Source organism: Apodemus sylvaticus, chromosome 3 (genome assembly GCF_947179515.1).
Source record: "Apodemus sylvaticus chromosome 3, mApoSyl1.1, whole genome shotgun sequence".
In the NCBI taxonomy this organism is placed as follows: Eukaryota; Metazoa; Chordata; class Mammalia; order Rodentia; family Muridae; genus Apodemus; species Apodemus sylvaticus.
The window spans coordinates 155,554,519-155,573,487 of NC_067474.1; the positions used below are offsets into that span (position 1 = coordinate 155,554,519).

General features: G+C 50.0%; 1 protein-coding gene across 1 annotated transcript in view; it reads right to left on the reverse strand.

Annotated features, from left to right (window-relative positions):
- The window catches only part of Fhad1 (forkhead associated phosphopeptide binding domain 1), a 119,052-nt gene extending 100,389 nt beyond the window's left edge, over positions 1–18,663 (reverse strand). The window contains exons 1-2 of the mRNA XM_052177971.1: positions 18,571–18,663; positions 8,636–8,842 (exon numbers count right to left, since the gene is read on the reverse strand). Coding sequence (XP_052033931.1) covers positions 8,636–8,842; positions 18,571–18,663 — 300 coding nt within the window. The remainder of the gene's footprint in view (positions 1–8,635; positions 8,843–18,570) is intronic.
- Between the last annotated feature and the right edge of the window lie 306 nt (positions 18,664–18,969).

Here is an 18,969-nt window from a genome sequence, read left to right on the forward strand (position 1 = left end):
CCCACTTGCTCCCCTGCAAAGACAGTGATGGAGTAAACAGTAACAGTGCAGAGGATTAACATGGGTGGGTCTGCAGCTGCGTTCTGGACGGCATAAGTGTTCTTCCGGTACTCGAAGCTGGCATCTGGCGCAGCAGAGAAGGCTGCGAGGAGTTGGGGCTGTTGATGGACAGATGAAGACCCTGACCATGACGTCTGCTTTCGATTTGTTTCACTTAGAACACAAGCACGACCCCGCCAACATTTAGCCTATGTAGCTCCCTCACTGTGGCTGGAGAAGGGATCCGAGTTTTCAGCCAACACCCAATGGCAACATTTGTTGAGTCTCAACGCCGTCCGGGAGCCACAAGGGTGAGCATCCACGCGATCACTGATTGTAAGGGACATGCCTACCAGCAGTAAGGGACATTCTACCAGTAACCCCACACTCTCCACTCAGGCTTCAGAGCTCCTGGTTAAACGTTGACTGACCTGTTGCCGGTTGAGTCTGGGGCCTGGCGCAGTGTCAGACACTCACTGACGGTGTCTGCCGACCCACCTTGGACTCAACACTTGGCAAAAGAGGGATTTGCCTGATTCTGGGTCTGGGGCAGGGAAAAAGATACCCTGAGCTCCGGGGCATCTTGCAATAACAGAAAACAGGGGAACTGCCAAACCAAACAAAAGCAACTGAGACAATTGTGTGGGTGTGTTGCAGAGACCAGCACCCAGCCCGAAAGAAGTGCCCAGTAGCCGAGGCTAGCCCAATTTATGTGCCAGGATAAAAGACAGGTCAGGGGCTAGGGAGATGGCGCAGTTGGTAAAATGCTTGTTGTGGGCGCAGAGACCTGAGTTCAACACTAGCACGCACATAAAAATGTCACATGTGCAGGCTCACGCATCCAGTCCACCAAGGAAGTGGAGACGGACAGATTCCTGGGACTCACTGCCCAGTCAGCTAGAGCCTGTCTCAAAGTAGGGTAGCCGGTATTAACGCGGAAGGTTGTCCTCTGGTCTCCACACCCACCCACACTTTCTGTGGCCTCACATTCTCTCCATAAAAAAAAAAGTTAATTATAATTCAATGTGTAAAATAAATAGACCCAAGATAGTCCTGCTATATACAACTGAGTAAAATAAACACTGGGAGAGAGGAGAAGTCTTCCTTGCAGAAGACCTCAGGGTAGGCGGAAACCTCTGAAACGGAATCCCCTGTGGCTCTGCTCCCCCACAGGTGGTTTGGGTCCCCCGTGGGCGCTGAGCTATCACTAGGAACTTGCTTCCAGAGAGCAGAAATAGTGACTCTACCACGGAGAAGCCTGGCATGCACTGCCCTCATCCAGCGGGAAGGGGACACCTATGGGAGTCAGTGGGCATCGGGTGCCCAGAGAGGGCGGGGTGCTAAGTCTATGTCATTGCCTTAGTTGGTCAGGGCCTTCGGAAAGCTTTGACCCAGTCTGATCAGAGGAAGGCATCTGGTGGATTCAGACTAAGGGACAGTCTCCAGGATGTCTGGCCAGGACTCATCAGGACTGCCAAGGAGAGAAAATGTTACATAGTGCAGGGGGTGGGGGTCGGGGTGGGGGTGGGGGTGCAGGGGCTGAACACAGCACAGGTCCTGGCTGGGCTGTGGGTCCTGAGGTGCAGTTATACTAACGAAACAGAGGGGATCCTCTCTCTGTTTGTGATATTTGTTGACAGTGGAGCAACAGGAAAAGGTGTCAATGAAAGGTTCCCATTACAGCCTTTCTGTAATATGGCTAGTGTGTTCATGTGTGTGTGTACACGTGTGTATGCTTGTGTGTGTGTGTCTGTATCTCTCTCTCTCTGTGTGTGTGTGTGACAGAAGACAACTTCTGTTAGCAGAAGACAACTTCAAGTGTTTCTTAGGACCCATTCAGTTCGTTCCCCTCCCCTCCCCCACTCCCTTCCCTTCCTCTCTTCCCCCTCCCCTCCTCCCTTTCTTTTGAAACAAAGTCTCTCATTGCCCCGGATCTGGGGCAGGATGCTACACTGTCTGATTTGTGAGCCCAGACTCTGACCCTTCTCCATCTTCACCGATTTAGAGCTGGATTACAAATGTGCTACCTGAGGGTCCTGAGAATCAAATTCAGCAGTTTGGTTTTTGTTTTGTTTTACTTTGTTTTGCTTTACCCGGTCACTGTACTTCCAGTGTAGCCTTAGCTGTCCTGGAACTCCCTATGCAGACCAGGCTGCTTTTGAACTCACAGGCTACCCAGCTCAGTCTCTTGAATGCTGGCGTTATGTGCAAGTGCCACCACCCAGGGATGAAATTCAGCTCTGCACGTTTGCAAAGCAAATACCTTATCAACTGAGATATCCCCTTCAGCCCTGGGGTGTTTGTTTGATCTTTAGATCTTTAAGTTACAAGACCAAAAACAAACACACAAACAAACACAAATTCTCCCTGCAATGGTGAGTATAGCTCACCCAAATAGGGGCGTTCCTTGGAGCCACTGCCAAGCCTGACTTCCTCCAATTTTGCTCGTTACTACACAATAGCTGGACAGACATGCAGGGTGGTGGAGGGTGGAGTACACCCTCCCCTAACCCTTCTCCCCAGCACGTACTCCCCCCCAGCAATGACAAGTGCACAAAAGTGCAGTTCCCTAGCTAGGCCAGCAAAGGGCGCTGTTTGGCACCTGGGCAAACAGCCTTCAGGGGTGGGTCCATTATTTCAAACGGGGTAATCATATTTAAGCCCCACTCAAAGTAAGGTTATGGTGGCGTTTTTCAGTCTGTGGGACCAAGATTATATTTTGTATGACCTAGAGGTGCCAAGAGACGTCCTTAAGCTTTAGATGGTAAAAAGCAGACACCTTTGAATCTGCCTATTCCTAAAGCTGTTCTTTGGCCTTTGCCTCCCTCTGGCTTACTGTGTTCCCTCCTCTCTGTAAATCTTCGGGTTGAAGCCTTTCCCTTCCAGGTAGAAGCTGGGGTAAGCTCGTGACCACAAGTAGAGCCAGGAGGCCATGGGGCATCCTCAGGGTTCTGCACCATCCCTCTGGCTCCACCCCCAGCCCCACCCCTGACACCATCTCTGTGGGCAGAAGGCAGTACCACACTTTGCCCGGGGCTGTCTCCTGTCCCAGGCCCTCCTGTTCCAGTTTCCAGAACTTTCCTTTGATATAAAAGGCCTTCGCTCCGGATTCCATATGCATCATGAGCTCCCTCGAGGAGCTGTGGAGTTTAGCACAGAGGAAACCACACGGGTGAGCCCGGGGAAGACGGTGCTTGTCCTGATGGAACCCGCCAGCCCTCCAGTCCCTGCCACTCCACCCTGCCGCAGACACGATGGCCTTTTCCAGAGCCGAGATTACTTAAAGTCGTGAAGATACAAATCCTTGTGTGGACGGCGCCCGGATGGAGCCTCTCACCAGGCACCTGCTCCTTCCAGCATGACCCCCACCCCACCCCAGGAGACTTTTCCAGCGTAGAAGCAGATGACTGCCTCTTTAATCTCTGGATGCTGACAGGGGCGCTCTGCTCAGGCAGTAGGAACTCTCCCCGATGTGGCACCATCTGTATGTCCCCATGACCCATCTCCTGGGCGGCACTGGGATGCACCTGAACTTTTCTATGGAAGATATTTCTTTCCCTCTCTCTGTTCTATGTGTTTGTACGGTGTATATATATATATATGCACGTGTTCATTCTTGTATCCAATTTTTCATGTGTGTATGGATGTATTTTTGTGAGCACACATACACGTGGGAGCCATGTAGGGGCAATAGCCAGGTATGCCCCGCCCCAGAGATCTGGCCCACTATAAGAGGGGCTACTTGCCCCTCCTCTCTCTCTTTGCTCTCTGCTCTCCCACACTCTCTCACCTCTCTGCCCCTTGGACTCTTCCCCCCTCCACGTGGTCATGGCCGGCCTCCACTCTCTCTATTCTCTCTCTCTCTACCTCTCTCTCTGCCTCTCTCTACCACTAACTCCCATCCCCTACTCTGAATAAACTCTATTCTATACCATGCCTGTGTGTGTGTGGTCCCTCAGGGGCAGAGGTGCCCAGGCAAGGGCCCGCCTGGACACCTTTCCCCACGCCGCCTAGCCACACTCCCCTAACCCCCTATACTCTCCCCTTTTAAGCCCCTTCAAGCCAGAGGTCAGCTTCATCTGCCCTCTACAATCACTGTCCTCCATAGTCGTGGTTGAATCGGAGTCTCTCCATGAATCTAGTGCTCGGGGTTCAGCTAGCCTGACTGGCCTTCACACCCAGCCCTTCTATGTGAATGCTGGGGACCAAACTCTTCAGAGCTGGAGGAGGGGGGAAGATAGCTCAGTAGCTAAAACATTTGCCACACAGGGTGTGAGGACTGGAGTTCGAATTCCTAGAGCCCATGTAAGTGCTTGGTGGCCATGGTGGCCCACTGTAACTCCAGCCTTAGAAGGCAGGGCCAGCTGGCTGCTGAGACTACCCATATCGGTGAGCTCTGGGTTTGATTGAGAGATCCTGCCTCGATGAATAAGGTCAAAGCGCCTCAGAGGACCATTTCTGACATCAACTTTAGGCCTCCACATAGTCTTAGTTAGGGTTTCATTGCTGTGAAGAGACACCATGAGTTTGACAACTCTTATAAAGGACGGTTCATTGGGACTGGCTTACAGGTTCAGAGGTTCAGTCCATAATCATTATGGCGGGAAACATGACAGCGTCCAGGCCGGCACGGCACTAGAGGAGCTGAGAATTCTTTTTTTTTTTTAATTTTTTAAATTTTTAAATTTTTTTTTATTTTTTTATTTTTTTGGATTTGTTTTTTTCGAGACAGGGTTTCTCTGTGTAGCCCTGGCTGTCCTGGAACTCACTCTGTAGACCAGGCTGGCCTCAAACTCAGAAATCCGCCTGCCTCTGCCTCCCAGAGTGCTGGGATTACAGGCGTGTGCCACCACTGCCGCCTGGCAAGAATTCTACCTCTTGTTTGGAAGGCAGCTAGGAGAAGACTGGCTCCCATGTGGCTAGGAGGAGGGTCTCAAAGCCCACCCTCACAGTGACACACTTCCTCCAACAAGGCCACACTCACTCCAACAAGGCCACGCCCACTCCAACAAGGCCACGCCTCCTAATGGTGCCACTCTCTGGGGCAAGCATATTCAAACCACCACACACATGCACATGCACGCTGTTAACCACATCCATGTGCTCACACACGTGCAAATATGCATGCTCACATGAAAAAATGTAGAGAAATCAAAGACCAAATTCACGCTTGCCAGACAGCACTTTCCCCACGGGACCGTCTTCGTCTTCCCAGCCCCGCCCTTTCAGTTCTGAATCTATAGAGTCCGTGCAGACCTGATCGCCACAGACCCAGGAGGATGCCTATAAGAGGGTGTGGCCAATCGGAGCCTCTGGTGTCAGTGAGACCTTCCAGATAGGCACATGACCACCTAAGACAAATCAATGGAAAAACGAAACAACAAAAACTGGTGCTGAGGCTGCTGGCGAGACCTTGCTCCCAGAGAGCCCGGTGCAGAATCTGCTGAGATAGGGAGCTGAGGAAACTGGAAGAGATGGGGTCCTGAGCATCCCGGAAGCAGCTGCATCAAGCCGGGCCCGAAGCAGATGCTTTCTTTCCGGTTACGTGGTTTTGTTTGGCTTTTGCTCAGTTTGATCTGGGTTTCTGACACCTGACAACAGGAAAACTTCCTGGACAATAAGCTTGCTGAGACTTCACGCAAGTGCTACCGTGTGCCCAGGGGCAAGGCGCGCGCTACAGGTTCTGACAGGCTTATTGCATACAAAACTTCAAAGTAAACCAGTGGGAGAGATTTAGAGTAAGACAGGGAGTGGAAAAAAAAGGCCATTCAGCTACAGCCACAAGCCCCAGCCTTCCCTACGCCTCTTTAATACACTTCCCCAGGCTGTGGTGACGCCAAGCATAACGCTATTTTAGCTGCTACTTTGTACCTGTAACTCTGTTACTCTTAGAGTAGCGACCCACAGGCTGAGAACCACTGAGTTACAGCCTGCTTCAGAATGCAAACCCATTTTCCCTGCTTCAGAAGTTACATTTCCAAAACTTCCCAAAGTTCTCAAAGAAAACCTCCCAGACGAAGGACCAGGTTTGTTTTATAACACTAGCTGTGTACAGTTGTATATTAATGACCTAGCACATTTACCAGTTACCTTGATGTGGTTATACTGCTGTGTATGCAAATCCGTACGTTTGCATATACAATTTCATACATTTGCATATGCAAATCCACAGTTGTGTTTTAAAAAGACAGTGGGAAGACTGTTCAAAGTCTATTTTTTTTTTCCTTCTTACTTCTCAGTTAGCTGAGTAAACTATTAACTGGCACAGCCCTAGGCAAACAGAAGAGGGCTCAGCACCAGTTACTCCCTTCTCTCTCTGCCCGTTTTTACATTCTTCTTTGGGGGATTGAGTAAAGGAAGAGGGGGCACAGCAGAGGGTCCCCAGGGAAGGTCGGTAAATCATCGCGGGGCAGGTAGCATGCAGCTTTGACTTTGCCAGTGGGTCAGAAAGGTAAACAGAGGCAGCAGCCACATGAACAGGCAAGGCTGTGTCCCGATAAAACTTCCTTTACAAGCACAGGTACTGGACTCAGCTTTGCTCAGTGCAAGAAAATAAAATAATGGTTCATTTTTAAAAGTGCCTTGAGCCAACTTAGGTCCAAATGCAGACAAACAGAGGACACTGGCTCCTCACTCAGACTCTGCCTGCAACAGGAACTCAAAATGGGAAGGACTGGGTGTGGTAGGGAACCTCTTTAATCCCAGCACTAGCAAGGCAGGCAGATCTCTGAGTTCCAGGCCAGCCTGGTCTACATAATAAGTTCAGGTCAGTCAGAGCTACAGAGACCCTGTCACAAAACAAAAACAAAAACAAAAACAAAACAGCAACAAAATGAGAGCATAAGATTATCAAAATTAGTATCAATATATATTATATATTATACAATATATTATATATTATACTATATAACACATATATAATATATTATAATATGTAAGTATATAATATATAATAGTTTGTTATTATATTATTGATATAAAGATTAATTTTCTCGACGAGCTTTAAAATAAACAGGCTTAAAACATGTGTACACACACATACACACACAAATGAAAATAAAATCAAAACCTTTTACACAAATGAGATAGAGACAAATGTAAGCAGGAGAGGAAAAGACAAGGCTCAGGTGGCCGTGGGACCGCGCCCCCCTGGTCACTCTGCCAATGAGGAAAGGGCCTGCACTGGGGTCCCAGGAACTCTTCTTCATGCTCAGTCACATGTCAGCCACGTTGGTCTGACTTTGAGGCTTGCCAAGCTGTAAAATATCCTCCCTCCCCGCTTGCCTTCACTGTCTGAGGCAGCGCTCTTGTGGGGAGGCGCCTTTCCCACACTCAGGGCTGCTCCCCTGCCTGCCTGCTCCCCTGCCTGCTCCGGTCAAGGGGACAGGACTTTAAGCAAATCTGGCTCCACTTGGTTCTCTGCCTCTTCTCACTTGACAGGAGACGAGTGTGTGCTCTCTGGGCCTTAGGTAACTTCCTGCATTTCTCCAAAGCTCAGGGGCCAGCTAGCCTGGTACCCACAGTGACGATGTCACACGAAAGGGGAAGGTGAGGGGCAAGACCTGAGGTTGTCCTCTGTCCTCTACACACACACACAGACACACACACACAGACACACACACAGATACACACACACACACACACACACAGACAGTCAGAGACACAGAGAGACAGAGAGAGATAGAGACAGATAAACAGACAGTCAGACAGAGACAGTCTGAGAATTTACTTGATTTACCAAGCCATAGATAGGGGAAGTTCATGCTAAGTGACTTCACCCTTGGGTGAAGTTCCGGACGTCGACTGGCCAGCAAAGGACCTCCACGCTCGACGCCATCAGGGGTGGTGGGGACGGGGATAGTGACATTCACGCCCTGTTGCAGTAGTAGGCATATTTTCCCAGGAGTACACACACCTCAAAACCACCAGCCCTGCCGTCAAAACACATGTAGAACTATTTCACCTTCGTAAAGTGTCATTTTTAGAGAGCAGTAACTGGACCGGGGAGATAGCTCAGAGGGTGAAGGTGTTTACCTCCAAACCTGATAAAATAGCTTCCCCAAGGCTGAGGTTTCCTGAGTTTTGAGTTCTCTTTACCTTAAATCGAGGTTATAATTTAGTCTGTGGCCTCAGACCTACTTCTGATCTGGGCTAACCAACAACTGGCGTGTGCCCGATCACCTACTTGGGCATGGGTGTTCCGGTTTATAGATGTACCTCGCCAATGCCGGGTCCCATGGAGAAAACTCTGTCCCAACGAGGATCCGTGTGCAACCAGAGAAAAGCAGCTGAGCAGCCCGGAAGAAAGGTGCCCATCTCTGCTCTCAAAACCATCCAACTGGTTTCAGCCTCTCTGAAACCACTCAGGGTCTGAACTGGGCACAGTTGCATGTAATGTGGTGAAGTGCCCACCAGAGGGCGCTGGCACGCCTCCCCCGTCCCTCTTGGGAAGGACACCAGAACTGGGATTTTGTTAAAAGCCTTGTTGCTATGCCATGTGTGGGCAGCGTGGGGTTGCACGGTGCTTCCGGTGGCTGCATAGTACCCCAGCATAGCTCCCCGCCCCCCCACACCCCCGCGCGGAGGCTGGGCTCACCGGTGACGGGTTCTCAATGACAAGCTCGTAGGTCGGCCCCGTAGACCCGAACCGCAGAATGTCCCCAGGGATCAACTTCACCGCCACATTCTGAATGTGGCAGTCGTTGACAAACGTGCCATTGCGGGAGTTGAAGTCCTGAAGGACGAAGGTGCCCTCGGCCTCGTTGAATTCGATGAGCGCATGGTGGTTGTCAATGTCTGTGGACTGAGAGGGAGGAGGTGGCCGTCAGGAAAATGAAACTTGTTGGGCTGGAGAGACGGCTCAGTGGTTAGGAGCACCGACCTTCTAGAGGTCCTGAGTTCAATTCCCAGAAACCACATGATGGCTCACAACCAAAAGGATCCAGTTAAAGAGAGAGTGACAGTATGGAGTGTGTGCCCTGTGCGCACGCGTGTGTAGGTCAGAGAGCAACTCTGGTGATGTGCTTAAGTTTACACCAATATCTTGGAGGGAAGGCACTTAAGACACCAGATTATTAAAATGGAGATTACATTCTAAGTAAATGTTAAAATGGAGATTAAAAACTTAAAAACCACAGAATGGTCTAAGTAAACAAGGGTTGTTCAGGAAGTTCCTGGAGCTGACCAGACACTCTAGGTCCTGCCTTCCCTCCCCTTATATAAGTTTGCTGAGACAGACACCCAGACAAGTCTGGAAGAAGCAGATACCCTGAAAGAACACTCCAATCTCTTGAGTTCCCTGCAGGCTCTATCGCGATTCCCAGCTAGAGACCCCTCTCCTATATTCCTGTACATAACTCCAATAAAACCTCACTGGTTCACCACGGTGGAATTTGGTGGTCCTGTAGTTCAGTCTGTCTCTGGTCACTGTCTGGGGTGAATAGACATTCGTGTCCCCCAGGAACAACGTCACACAACAGATAGCATCATCACTCCTCCATGCCTTAACTTCTGACACCAGACTCTCACCGAATCTTTGCTTTGGACAGCATGGCTGACTAGCAAGGCCAAGGCTCCTCCCGTTTGCACATCCCAAGTCCTGCCTTCCAGATGTGTGCCGCCACATCTGGCTTTCTGTGGGAGCGGAGACTCTAAGCTCGGGTCCTAGCCTAGTTTTTGCCTCTGTTGCTGAGATAAATTCTCACCGTTTTAAAAACATTGTGGGGGGAGGGAGAAAGGTTTATTCAGCCTACAGTTACAGTTCATCACCCACAGACGTCAGGGCAGGAACCTGGAGGCAGCACCTGAAGCAGAAGCCATGGAGGAGTGCTGCTCACTGGCTTGCTCCCAGGCTCACATGGGGCTGCCCTGCCGTCTTTTATGTAGCCCAGGCCTGCCTACCAAGGGACGATACACCCAGAGGGGGCTATCTCACACCTCAGTCAGCAATCCAGAAAAAGCCCCACAGACACGCCCACGGGCCAATCTGAAGGCGGCCATTCTTCAGTTGAGCTTCCCAGGTATGTGAAGTTGACAGCCAAGATCAGCCGGAACAGGTTTCTGGACAGACTGACATTTTTAGAGGAGAGGGGACTCACAGATCTGTCATTACCCTCTCCTGTCTGGCAACAGGGACCAAGTACATAATGACGACTATTAATCTGTGGGCAGTCCTGGTTTATCCAACGGGGAGAGCCTGAATCAGAGGAGAGAGAGAGAGAGAGAGAGAGAGAGAGAGAGAGAGAGAGAGAGAGAGAGAGAGAGAGAGAGACACAGAGACAGAGAGACAGAGAGAGAGAGAGAGAGAGAGAGAGAAAGAGAGAGAGGGAGGGAAGAAAGGAGGGAGGGAGAGACAGAAACAGAGAGAGAGGGAGAGGGAGAGGGAAAGGAGAGAGGGATGGAAGGAGGGAGGGAGGGAGACAGAGATGAAGACAGAGAGAGACAGAGAGAGACAGAGAGAGGAGAGAGGACTTTCAGAGACTGAGGAGGAGGTGACTCGGTTGGTGAAGTGTTTCCTTGCCTTGTAAGCACGAGGCCTGAGTTCATCTCCATGTAAACAGCCAGGTGTGGCGGTGCATCCCAACCATGGATCCCCGAGGCTCACTGGCCGGCCGGCCTAGCCTACTTAGTGGGCTTTGGGTCACTGAGAGACAGTTAAAAAATGTGTGTGTGTGTGTGTGTGTGTGTATTGTGAAGAGGTGGTACCTGAAAATTAACACCCGAAGTTGTCATCTGATCTCCACATACATTCACATGTGCACAAACTCACACATGCGTACAAACATGTGCATGTGCACACACTTATACAGTCATAACACATAGACACACATACACACTAAAACCAGACTGGCCTTTCAGTAGCTGGATCTAGAGAGAAGAAGGAGAACCCAGCTACTGTTGCTGGTTTTCAATTCAAAGGCGCCAGAAGCCACGGGATGTGGGCAGCTTCCAAAACCTGAGGATGCCCTCCACCTGATGGTGAGTAGGGAAGACAGTCTCATCTTGGTAACAGCAAGGAATCAAATTCTTCCAAGGAGTGGGCTGGGAGGCACACCCTCCCAGCGATGTCGGAGAGGTCTCTGGGTCGACTAAGAGACTGGATCCACCCAGATTTCTGAGCTGTGAAACCATAGGTGTGTTGTTTGGAACAGAAAGTTAACACTCGAAATGTTCTACTCTAACTTAGCTGCCAGAGGCAGTCCTACCACTTCCCAGCAATGCAGTCTCATGAAGCAGCTGCTAGGAAGCTTACCCACCGCACGTGTTCAGGAATGGGGACTGGAGGTGACTGCACCCTGCACCCCACGGGGGCACGGCCGTGTTCATTGACTTGGCCACCAGAAACCAACTGACCGTTTTCCCGATCATTCTGCTTGCTCAAGGTTCTCTCTCTGACAACAGAGATAGCTCAGTTGCAAAGCCTTTTGGGAGAAAGCTCCGTCTTCCAGATTAGGCTGTACCCACTGCTTAGCGTCATCAGCCCACTTTACCAAGTCTCTCGGTTCTTGTTTTGCCAAGCCGGAGCATTGGTCACCGGATCCAGTGCCTGGACATCTGGATGGCCTTTCCAGCCCCACGCTGACAGCCTTCTGTTTAAAGAGGCTTCATTTACTCTGAGGACTCTATGTACCCCAGATAGAACCTAAAGGGTATACCCAATACAGCCTCAAGACACGTGTAGGAAAACATGTTATTACACAAGATACCCAGCAGAGGGCGCCAGCCCACTACGTTGACTCAAAGGAAGTGCTTCCCTGGCTTACTGTTAATTCTCACTGAGGATTCAACAGCCTTGGATGCTGCCTTATTTTCTCTGTAGCGCACAGGATTTTTTTTTTTTTTTTTTTTTTTTTTAGGTGTTCCCAAAGCCATGCGAAAAAGTCAGAGCCTCAGGTCTTAAACTGCTTTGTCACTCCCGACTGGCTGCGCGGTTTTAACCTTTTAAGACCCATTTACACACTTTGGTATGAGGGTGGGTAAAAATAATGGTGGTTTTTATGCCATAGGGTGGCATTGCGTGTGTTCTTATGTGTCAGTGTGTGTGTGTTCAGGTGTGTGCATTCACGTGTGTGCATGTGCCTATCTCAGGAGTCTTTCCTTAGGTGCTGTCCACCTTATTCTAAGGCACGGGGTCTCTTATTGGTCAGGAACTTTCAGTACGGCTAGGCTGGCTGGCCAGGGATCCCCCTCAGCTGTTCCTCTATGGAAGCAAGCACATACACACGCCTTCAAAAGATGTGCCACCTAAGGAATTCTAAAGCCTGTCACGTTGGCAGCGAGATTGTCACAGACATAAGGGAGGAGGAGAGAGGATGCTCTCCACTGGAAGAGGCTGGGGTGTGGCAGGAGGAGGAATGTGAAGGCAGGAGCTTGCATTTGACCAGCACAGTCGTACCCCTGTGAAAAGTCTGTCGGCCACCGGGTGGGGACACTTCCTCATTCAAAAAAGGACTGAAGTCCTTTCTCAGAAAGCTTAAGTAACAATCATGTTCACCAGGTCCAGGGATGTACAACTGTCATGGAAACTACTTTGTGTGTGTGTGTGTGTGTGTGTGTGTGTGTGAGAGAGAGAGAGAGAGAGAGAGAGAGAGAGACAGAGAGACAGAGAGACAGAGAGACAGAGAGACAGAAACAGAGAGATAGAGAGACAGACAGACAGAGACAGAGAGAGACCGAAAAAGACAAAGGCAGAGACAGAGGCAGGGGGATTGCTTGAGTGCAGGAGTTGATCTCGTAAACACAGAAAGAGGGTCTGGGGAGAAGGCTCCATTTGCACTGTGCTCACAAGCAAGGATGAAGACCTGACTTCTGATCCCTGACATAAATGCCAGGCAAGGCAGGGGCATATGTAACTCTAGCTGAGGGTGTGTGTGTGTGTGTGTGTGTGTGTGTGTGTGTGTGTGTGTGAGGGTGAAGACAGGTGGATCTGAGGACTCCAGCTAATCTTTGAGCTCCAGCTTCAGTGAGAAGCTGTCTCTAAAATTCAAGTTGGGAGTGAAGAGGTGGCTCAGTGGTTAGGGTGTTTGCTACTCTTTCGAAGAACTTTGAAATTCATTAGCTGAGCTCTGAGGGATCCTGAGACCTCATCTGGCCTCTGCAGGCAGACACACACACACACACACACACACACACACACGCATGTACACACATACATATGCACACACACATGCACACATGCACACAGATACACATGTGTACATGCACACATACGCACATACATACATACACACACATACCACACACACACAGATAAACAGAGACAGGCACACACATACACAAACACACAGACACACACACCACAACACAGATAAACAGAGACAGACAGACACAAACACACCTACACCACACACACACAGATACACACACAGACACACACATGCACACACACGCACAGAAAGAGAGAGAGATAAACAGAGTCAGACAGACACATACACACACAGACAGAGGCAGAGACAGAGAGACCGACAGACACACACACACTCAGAGACAGAGATAGAGGCAGACAGAGAAACAGACACACACATACACACACACACAGAGTCAATCAGTAGTCACCCCCAATATTAAATTGTACAACAAACTTCAGGAGGGTCTGGCACTGATCTGAGCTGGGTTAAGTCTAGAGAGGGGATTCTGCATCAGCACTGCAGGCAGAGTGGCCCTTTGGAAATTTGATCCCTTCCCTTGCTGAGAGACCTTTTCTTTCTCCCCTTGCTCTCCCAGGCTAGACCAGAACCCTATGGCCACACGGGAAGTCTACCTGCCTCTCAAACCCCTCCCAGTTTTATTTATGAGCCCATCGACTTACTTTCAGTACTTTGGGCTCACCACTCCATCTAGCACCCCAGGGCCTTTGCACATGCAATTCCCTCGCTCCTGTGGGTAGTGAGTACTCCTTGACCTTTTCTGGTCTTTCCTTTAGAGCTGCAATGCTGCCATGTGCTGCCATGCAACATTAGCCCTTGTCATGTGACCATTAACACCTGTCATGTGACCATTAGCACCTGTCATGTGACCATTAGCACCTGTCATGTGGCCATTAGCACCTGTCATGTGACCATTAGCACCTGTCATGTGACCATTAACACCTGTCATGTGACCATTAGTACCTGTCATGTGACCATTAGCACCTGCCATGCAACCATTAGCACCTGTCATGTGACCATTAGCACCTGTCATGTGGCCATTAGCACCTGTCATGTGACCATTAGCACCTGTCATGTGACCATTAGCACTTGTCATTTGACCATTAGCACCTGTCATGTGATCATTAGCACCTGCCATGTGACTATTAGCACCTGTCATGTGATCATTAGCACCTGTCATGTGGCCATTAGTACATGTGACTATTGGCACCTGCTATGCCAGGTAAATATCTGTTAAGTGGATCTGTGATGATACAACCTTTATCACAGCCTCACCAGCCCCACTGGACTATAAAAACTTTGTGTACTTATTTGCTAAGTGTAGATGTTTTGCTTTGTTTGTTTGTTTGCTTGTGTTTTCATTTTCCCCCTCTCTCTTTCCTTAGGTTTCTGAACTTTTATTCAGAGGTATGACTTTTAAAATTTTTTATTAAAAATAAAAATTTTAAAATGTGTGTGTGTGTGTGTTGTGTGTATGTGTATGTGTGTCTGTTTAGGGATGAGGGTTAAGGAAGTACCCTTGAAGGTCAGAAAAAGTTGTCAGATGCCCCTGGAATTGGAGTTACAGGTGTTTGTGAGCCTCACGTGGGTGCTGGGAACCAAACCTGGGTCCTTTGAGAAATCAGCCAGTGCCTTTAAATTCTAAACTGTCTCTCCACCCTCCTCTTCCTCTTCCTCTTCTTCCTCCTCCCTCTATTATTATATATTACAGTAGTGGTGGTAGTGTATGTGGGTCTGCGCACATGCGCACATTACCCACTGTACTTGCTGGGTGTTGGATCCCTGGAACTGGACTCCCGGGGGTTCGTGAGCCTCCTGTGGTGTTGGCTCTCCATTAGCAGCAGCTTTCGTAACTGCTGCTCCGTCCCTCCACCCCGCTGACTTCCATTTGAGCGAGGCTGAGGACACTCTCTGGCCAATTATTTTCCTATCAAATGCCACTCAGTTTCTGCCTGTGTGATAACTCTTCTCATTAGCTGCCTTCCCCAAGCAGCTTCCGGGCTCTGTAGGTGGCCCCCCTCCCCCCCTGAGAATTTCTCTGGGCCTCCTTTGATGAGATCCGCCATAATGACGGCGGTGTTATTTACTTAGCGTTGTATGCCGGGCGCCTGGTTGCCCTTTCTCATTCCCTCAACACACGGACCTGGAAAGGTACACAGTTTACAGATGGGGACACAGGCTGACGGCCACACAGCCAGGAAATGGCCCAAAGAGGTTCAGGCCCGGACCTCTCTTCTCAAAGGACTGTGCCTTTCAAACCTTTATGATTTTCTAGTCTTAGAGTTGGGTCAAAAAGAAAGACCCCTGAGGCCCAGCGGGTAAAGGCGTTTGTGATGCCAGACTGGGCAGATAAGCCCATTTTCTGTCACCTGTGTGCCACCCGTGTGAAGGTGGAAGGAGGGACCTCACTTCACCAACTCCACAGAGCTGTCCTCTGATTTCCACACACTACCTCCTCTGTGAGCTCTCTCTCTCTCTCTCTCTCTCTCTCTCTCTCTCTCTGTGTGTGTGTGTGTGTGTGTGTGTCTTTGTCTCATATCTCTCTGTCTCATCTCTCTCTGTGTCTCATCTCTGTCTCCTCTCTCTCTCTCTCTCCCTCCCTCTCTCTCTCTCTCTCTCATTTATTTGAGAGTAGGTTTCTCTGTATATCCCTGGAACTCCCTCTGTAGACCGGTCTGGCCTCCAACTCAGAGAGCTCTACCTGTCTCTGCCTTGCAAGTGCTAGGATTAAAGGCATGCACCGCCATGCCTTAGCTTAAAGTCTCTCGGTACACTAAGAAGAAATACTGCTTCTTTCTCTTGGCTTTCCCACTGTGGGCACTGAACGGGTTTTCTGCGATCTTGCATGGAGACTTTGTCGTGTAGGTGACCATGCAAAAGGGGGATGGGATGGCTGATCTTGTTGGTCAGTTTGACCAGATTGGGAAGGCTAGCCTGGAGTGTCTGGGATGGTGGTCTCCATGGAGATGCCGAGGACACCAATTCAATGACTGGCCTTCTAGGAAGATGTGATGACTGGGGTGGTGGCGGGAAGGGGGGGCTGGGGGTGAGACCTAAAAGGAGAAAGCAGGTCACTGGGTCAAGTCCTTGAGTTGTATCTGCCCTGGCGTTGTACACATTCCTGCTGTTTCCTATCTGTCATGAGGTCCGTGGGTCCTCTGTCACACATCCCTGCCACCACGATGCTCCACCCCATGCAGGGGGCAAGTTAAAATGGAGCGAACCCTCCTGGACACTGTGCGCTCAGACGAGGTGCTCTGCTGTTTCTGTTGGGTATTTGGTCTCTGCCGCCACCGTGAGAAAAGAAGATGCAGTGAGCTGTTGTTAACTGGCTGAATTTCTTCTAAGATTAGGGGAGCTTTCCCCGAAATGCTAACTAACCTGCTATGTAATGGTGAGGTGCGTGAGACCTTCTCCTACACTGCTGGTGGAGATGGCAGCTGCCCAGCCAAGTTTGGCGGTTTCCCTAGGTACCAAACGGACATTTCCATGTGACATGTGACTCTACCATCACATTCCCAGACTTTTATGCCTACTCAAAAACTGTGTACAGCACACAGGGCCGTGCTGGGCAGATGCTTTGTAAACTCAGCACAGTCTAGAATCATCTTAGAAGAGGGACCTCAGGGCTGGAGAGAGGGCTCAGTGGTTAAGCGCACTGACTGCTTTTCCGAAGGTCCTGAGTTCAAATCCCAGCAACCACATTGTGGCTCACGACCATCCATAACGAGATCTGACTCCCTCTCTGGAGTGTCTGAAGACAGCTACGGTGTACTTATAATAATAAATATGATAAACAAATAAATCTTAAAAGAAAAGAAACTGCTTCTGCGTCAGACTGGCCCCTGCACAAGCCTGGGGAGGGCATTCTCTTGATTAATGATTGACGTGGAGGGCCTGGGCTACTGTGGATGGTGTTGTCCCCGGACAAGGTGGCCCTGGAAGTGTTTAAGAAAGCAAACCGAGGCGGCCAGGAAGCGGTAAGCAGTGAATAAGTGTCCTCTATGACGTCCGCTTCCAGGTTCCACCTCCCAGTTCCTGCCCTGCTTGAGTTCCTGCCTGACTTCCTTCAGTGATGGCCTGGGCTGTGGAAGCATAAGCCAAATAAACCCATTCCTCCTTGAGGTGCTTTTGGTCACAGTGTTTATCAGAGCAATAGGCAGCAAACTAAAATGAGCAGCTATTTATTATGATGACCCCAGACTAGAGATGATCACCGTGTCCGACTATACAAACAGCAGTATGTCCGTGCCGTGGAATATTACTCAGCAAGAAAAAAGAAACAAGCTAGCAACCTAAGTCTCTAGACAGAGGGAAAGGGAAACCAACTAAATTCAAGCCCTGAATCACGCACTATATAATTTTATTAACGTAGCATTCCTCAAACAATAGAATTATTGCCGTGAAGAAGACACTACAGGTTTCAGGGCCTAGGGGTAGTGGCGAGAGGGGCCACTGTAACTAGGAAGTGGTGTTTGTATCTTTGGTGGTGAGATGCTTTGCATCTTGGCTTCTGCAAGTGAATCTGCACCCATGATAAAATCAATCATGGACACCTACCCACCCTTCATGGGTGATCCCTGCCTACCCACGAATGTCCAGCACCGTGGCTCGTGCTCCCGACTGCTTTGACGCTGTGATATGTCACACTAGCAAACCACTGAGGAAAGAGAGTGAGGGGCACGCTCCGTCTCCCTCTGCAATCTTTGGAACCTTCTGTGAATCTTCACCCGTTTCAAAATAAAACGTATTAAAGGCGTGTGGCACAGGTTGTGGGGATGCCTACTCCTCTGCTGTGGGAGGCTCCACCCCAGGTCTCTTAACTATTTTCACCCATTTGAATATTTGAAGAGCCTGCGAAGCTCTGTTTTCATCTTTCTTCTTCTTCCTCAGCTGTCAGTGAATTGAGGCTCTGGACCAAACCACAGCTCATCAGAAAGTGAAGTTCAATTAAAGGAGTCTACGCTAAGTCCAAGGCTTCACCTCAGAGCTTCCTGGGCTCCGGGGGCCGCTCAGAGCCAAGCTACAGAAAGGGAAAGCCTTGGAAAAAGAGACACTTCTCTGGGCATGTGGTGGGGAAGGGCACTTCAATGTGCTTGCCCCGTGAATACCTTCCAAGCTCCCCCCCACCCCCAAAAGTTTCTTCTGGACAGGAGACAACTTGGGACGTGTGGGGACGTGAGTTCAGTAGCTGACAGAAGGCCCATCACCTTCAGATAGCAAACGCCAGCTCCCCTCTGCCATCGGGAAGAGCCCTGCATGTTTCTCGGCTGTACAAGGACAGAGGTCCTTGCCACCAGTGTCAGTTGGGCTTAGGGAGACTTGAGTCCCCCGCACACTGAGGAGAGCTGGGGTGCAGGGGACAGGCATGTGCCGTGGAACTCACCTGTAGGACGAGGTCTGAATCTGCATGCTTTCCAATAGTGGTGCTTTTATTCAGGATAAAGAAGCCGTCGGCGCTCTTCAAATACGCTTTCATTCTTTCTGATTTTCCTACGGGGGGGGGGGGGTCCGGAAAGGGTGTGGTTAGAGGAACACATTCTAAGTCTGGGTGGATAAATTCGGTCTCCCAGCGTCATTGAGTCCCGAGAGAGAGGGAGACAGGGAGTGGCCAGGTGATGAGCTAGCTCCGACTCTTGAAGGTCATCTCTCCTAACAGTGATCACTAGCAGAGAAGCATTGAAATATGACCAGCGGCGGTGGTGGCGCACGCCTGTAATCCCTGCACTCTGGGAGGCAGAGGCAGGAGGATTTCTGAATTTGAGACCAGCCTCATCTACAGAGT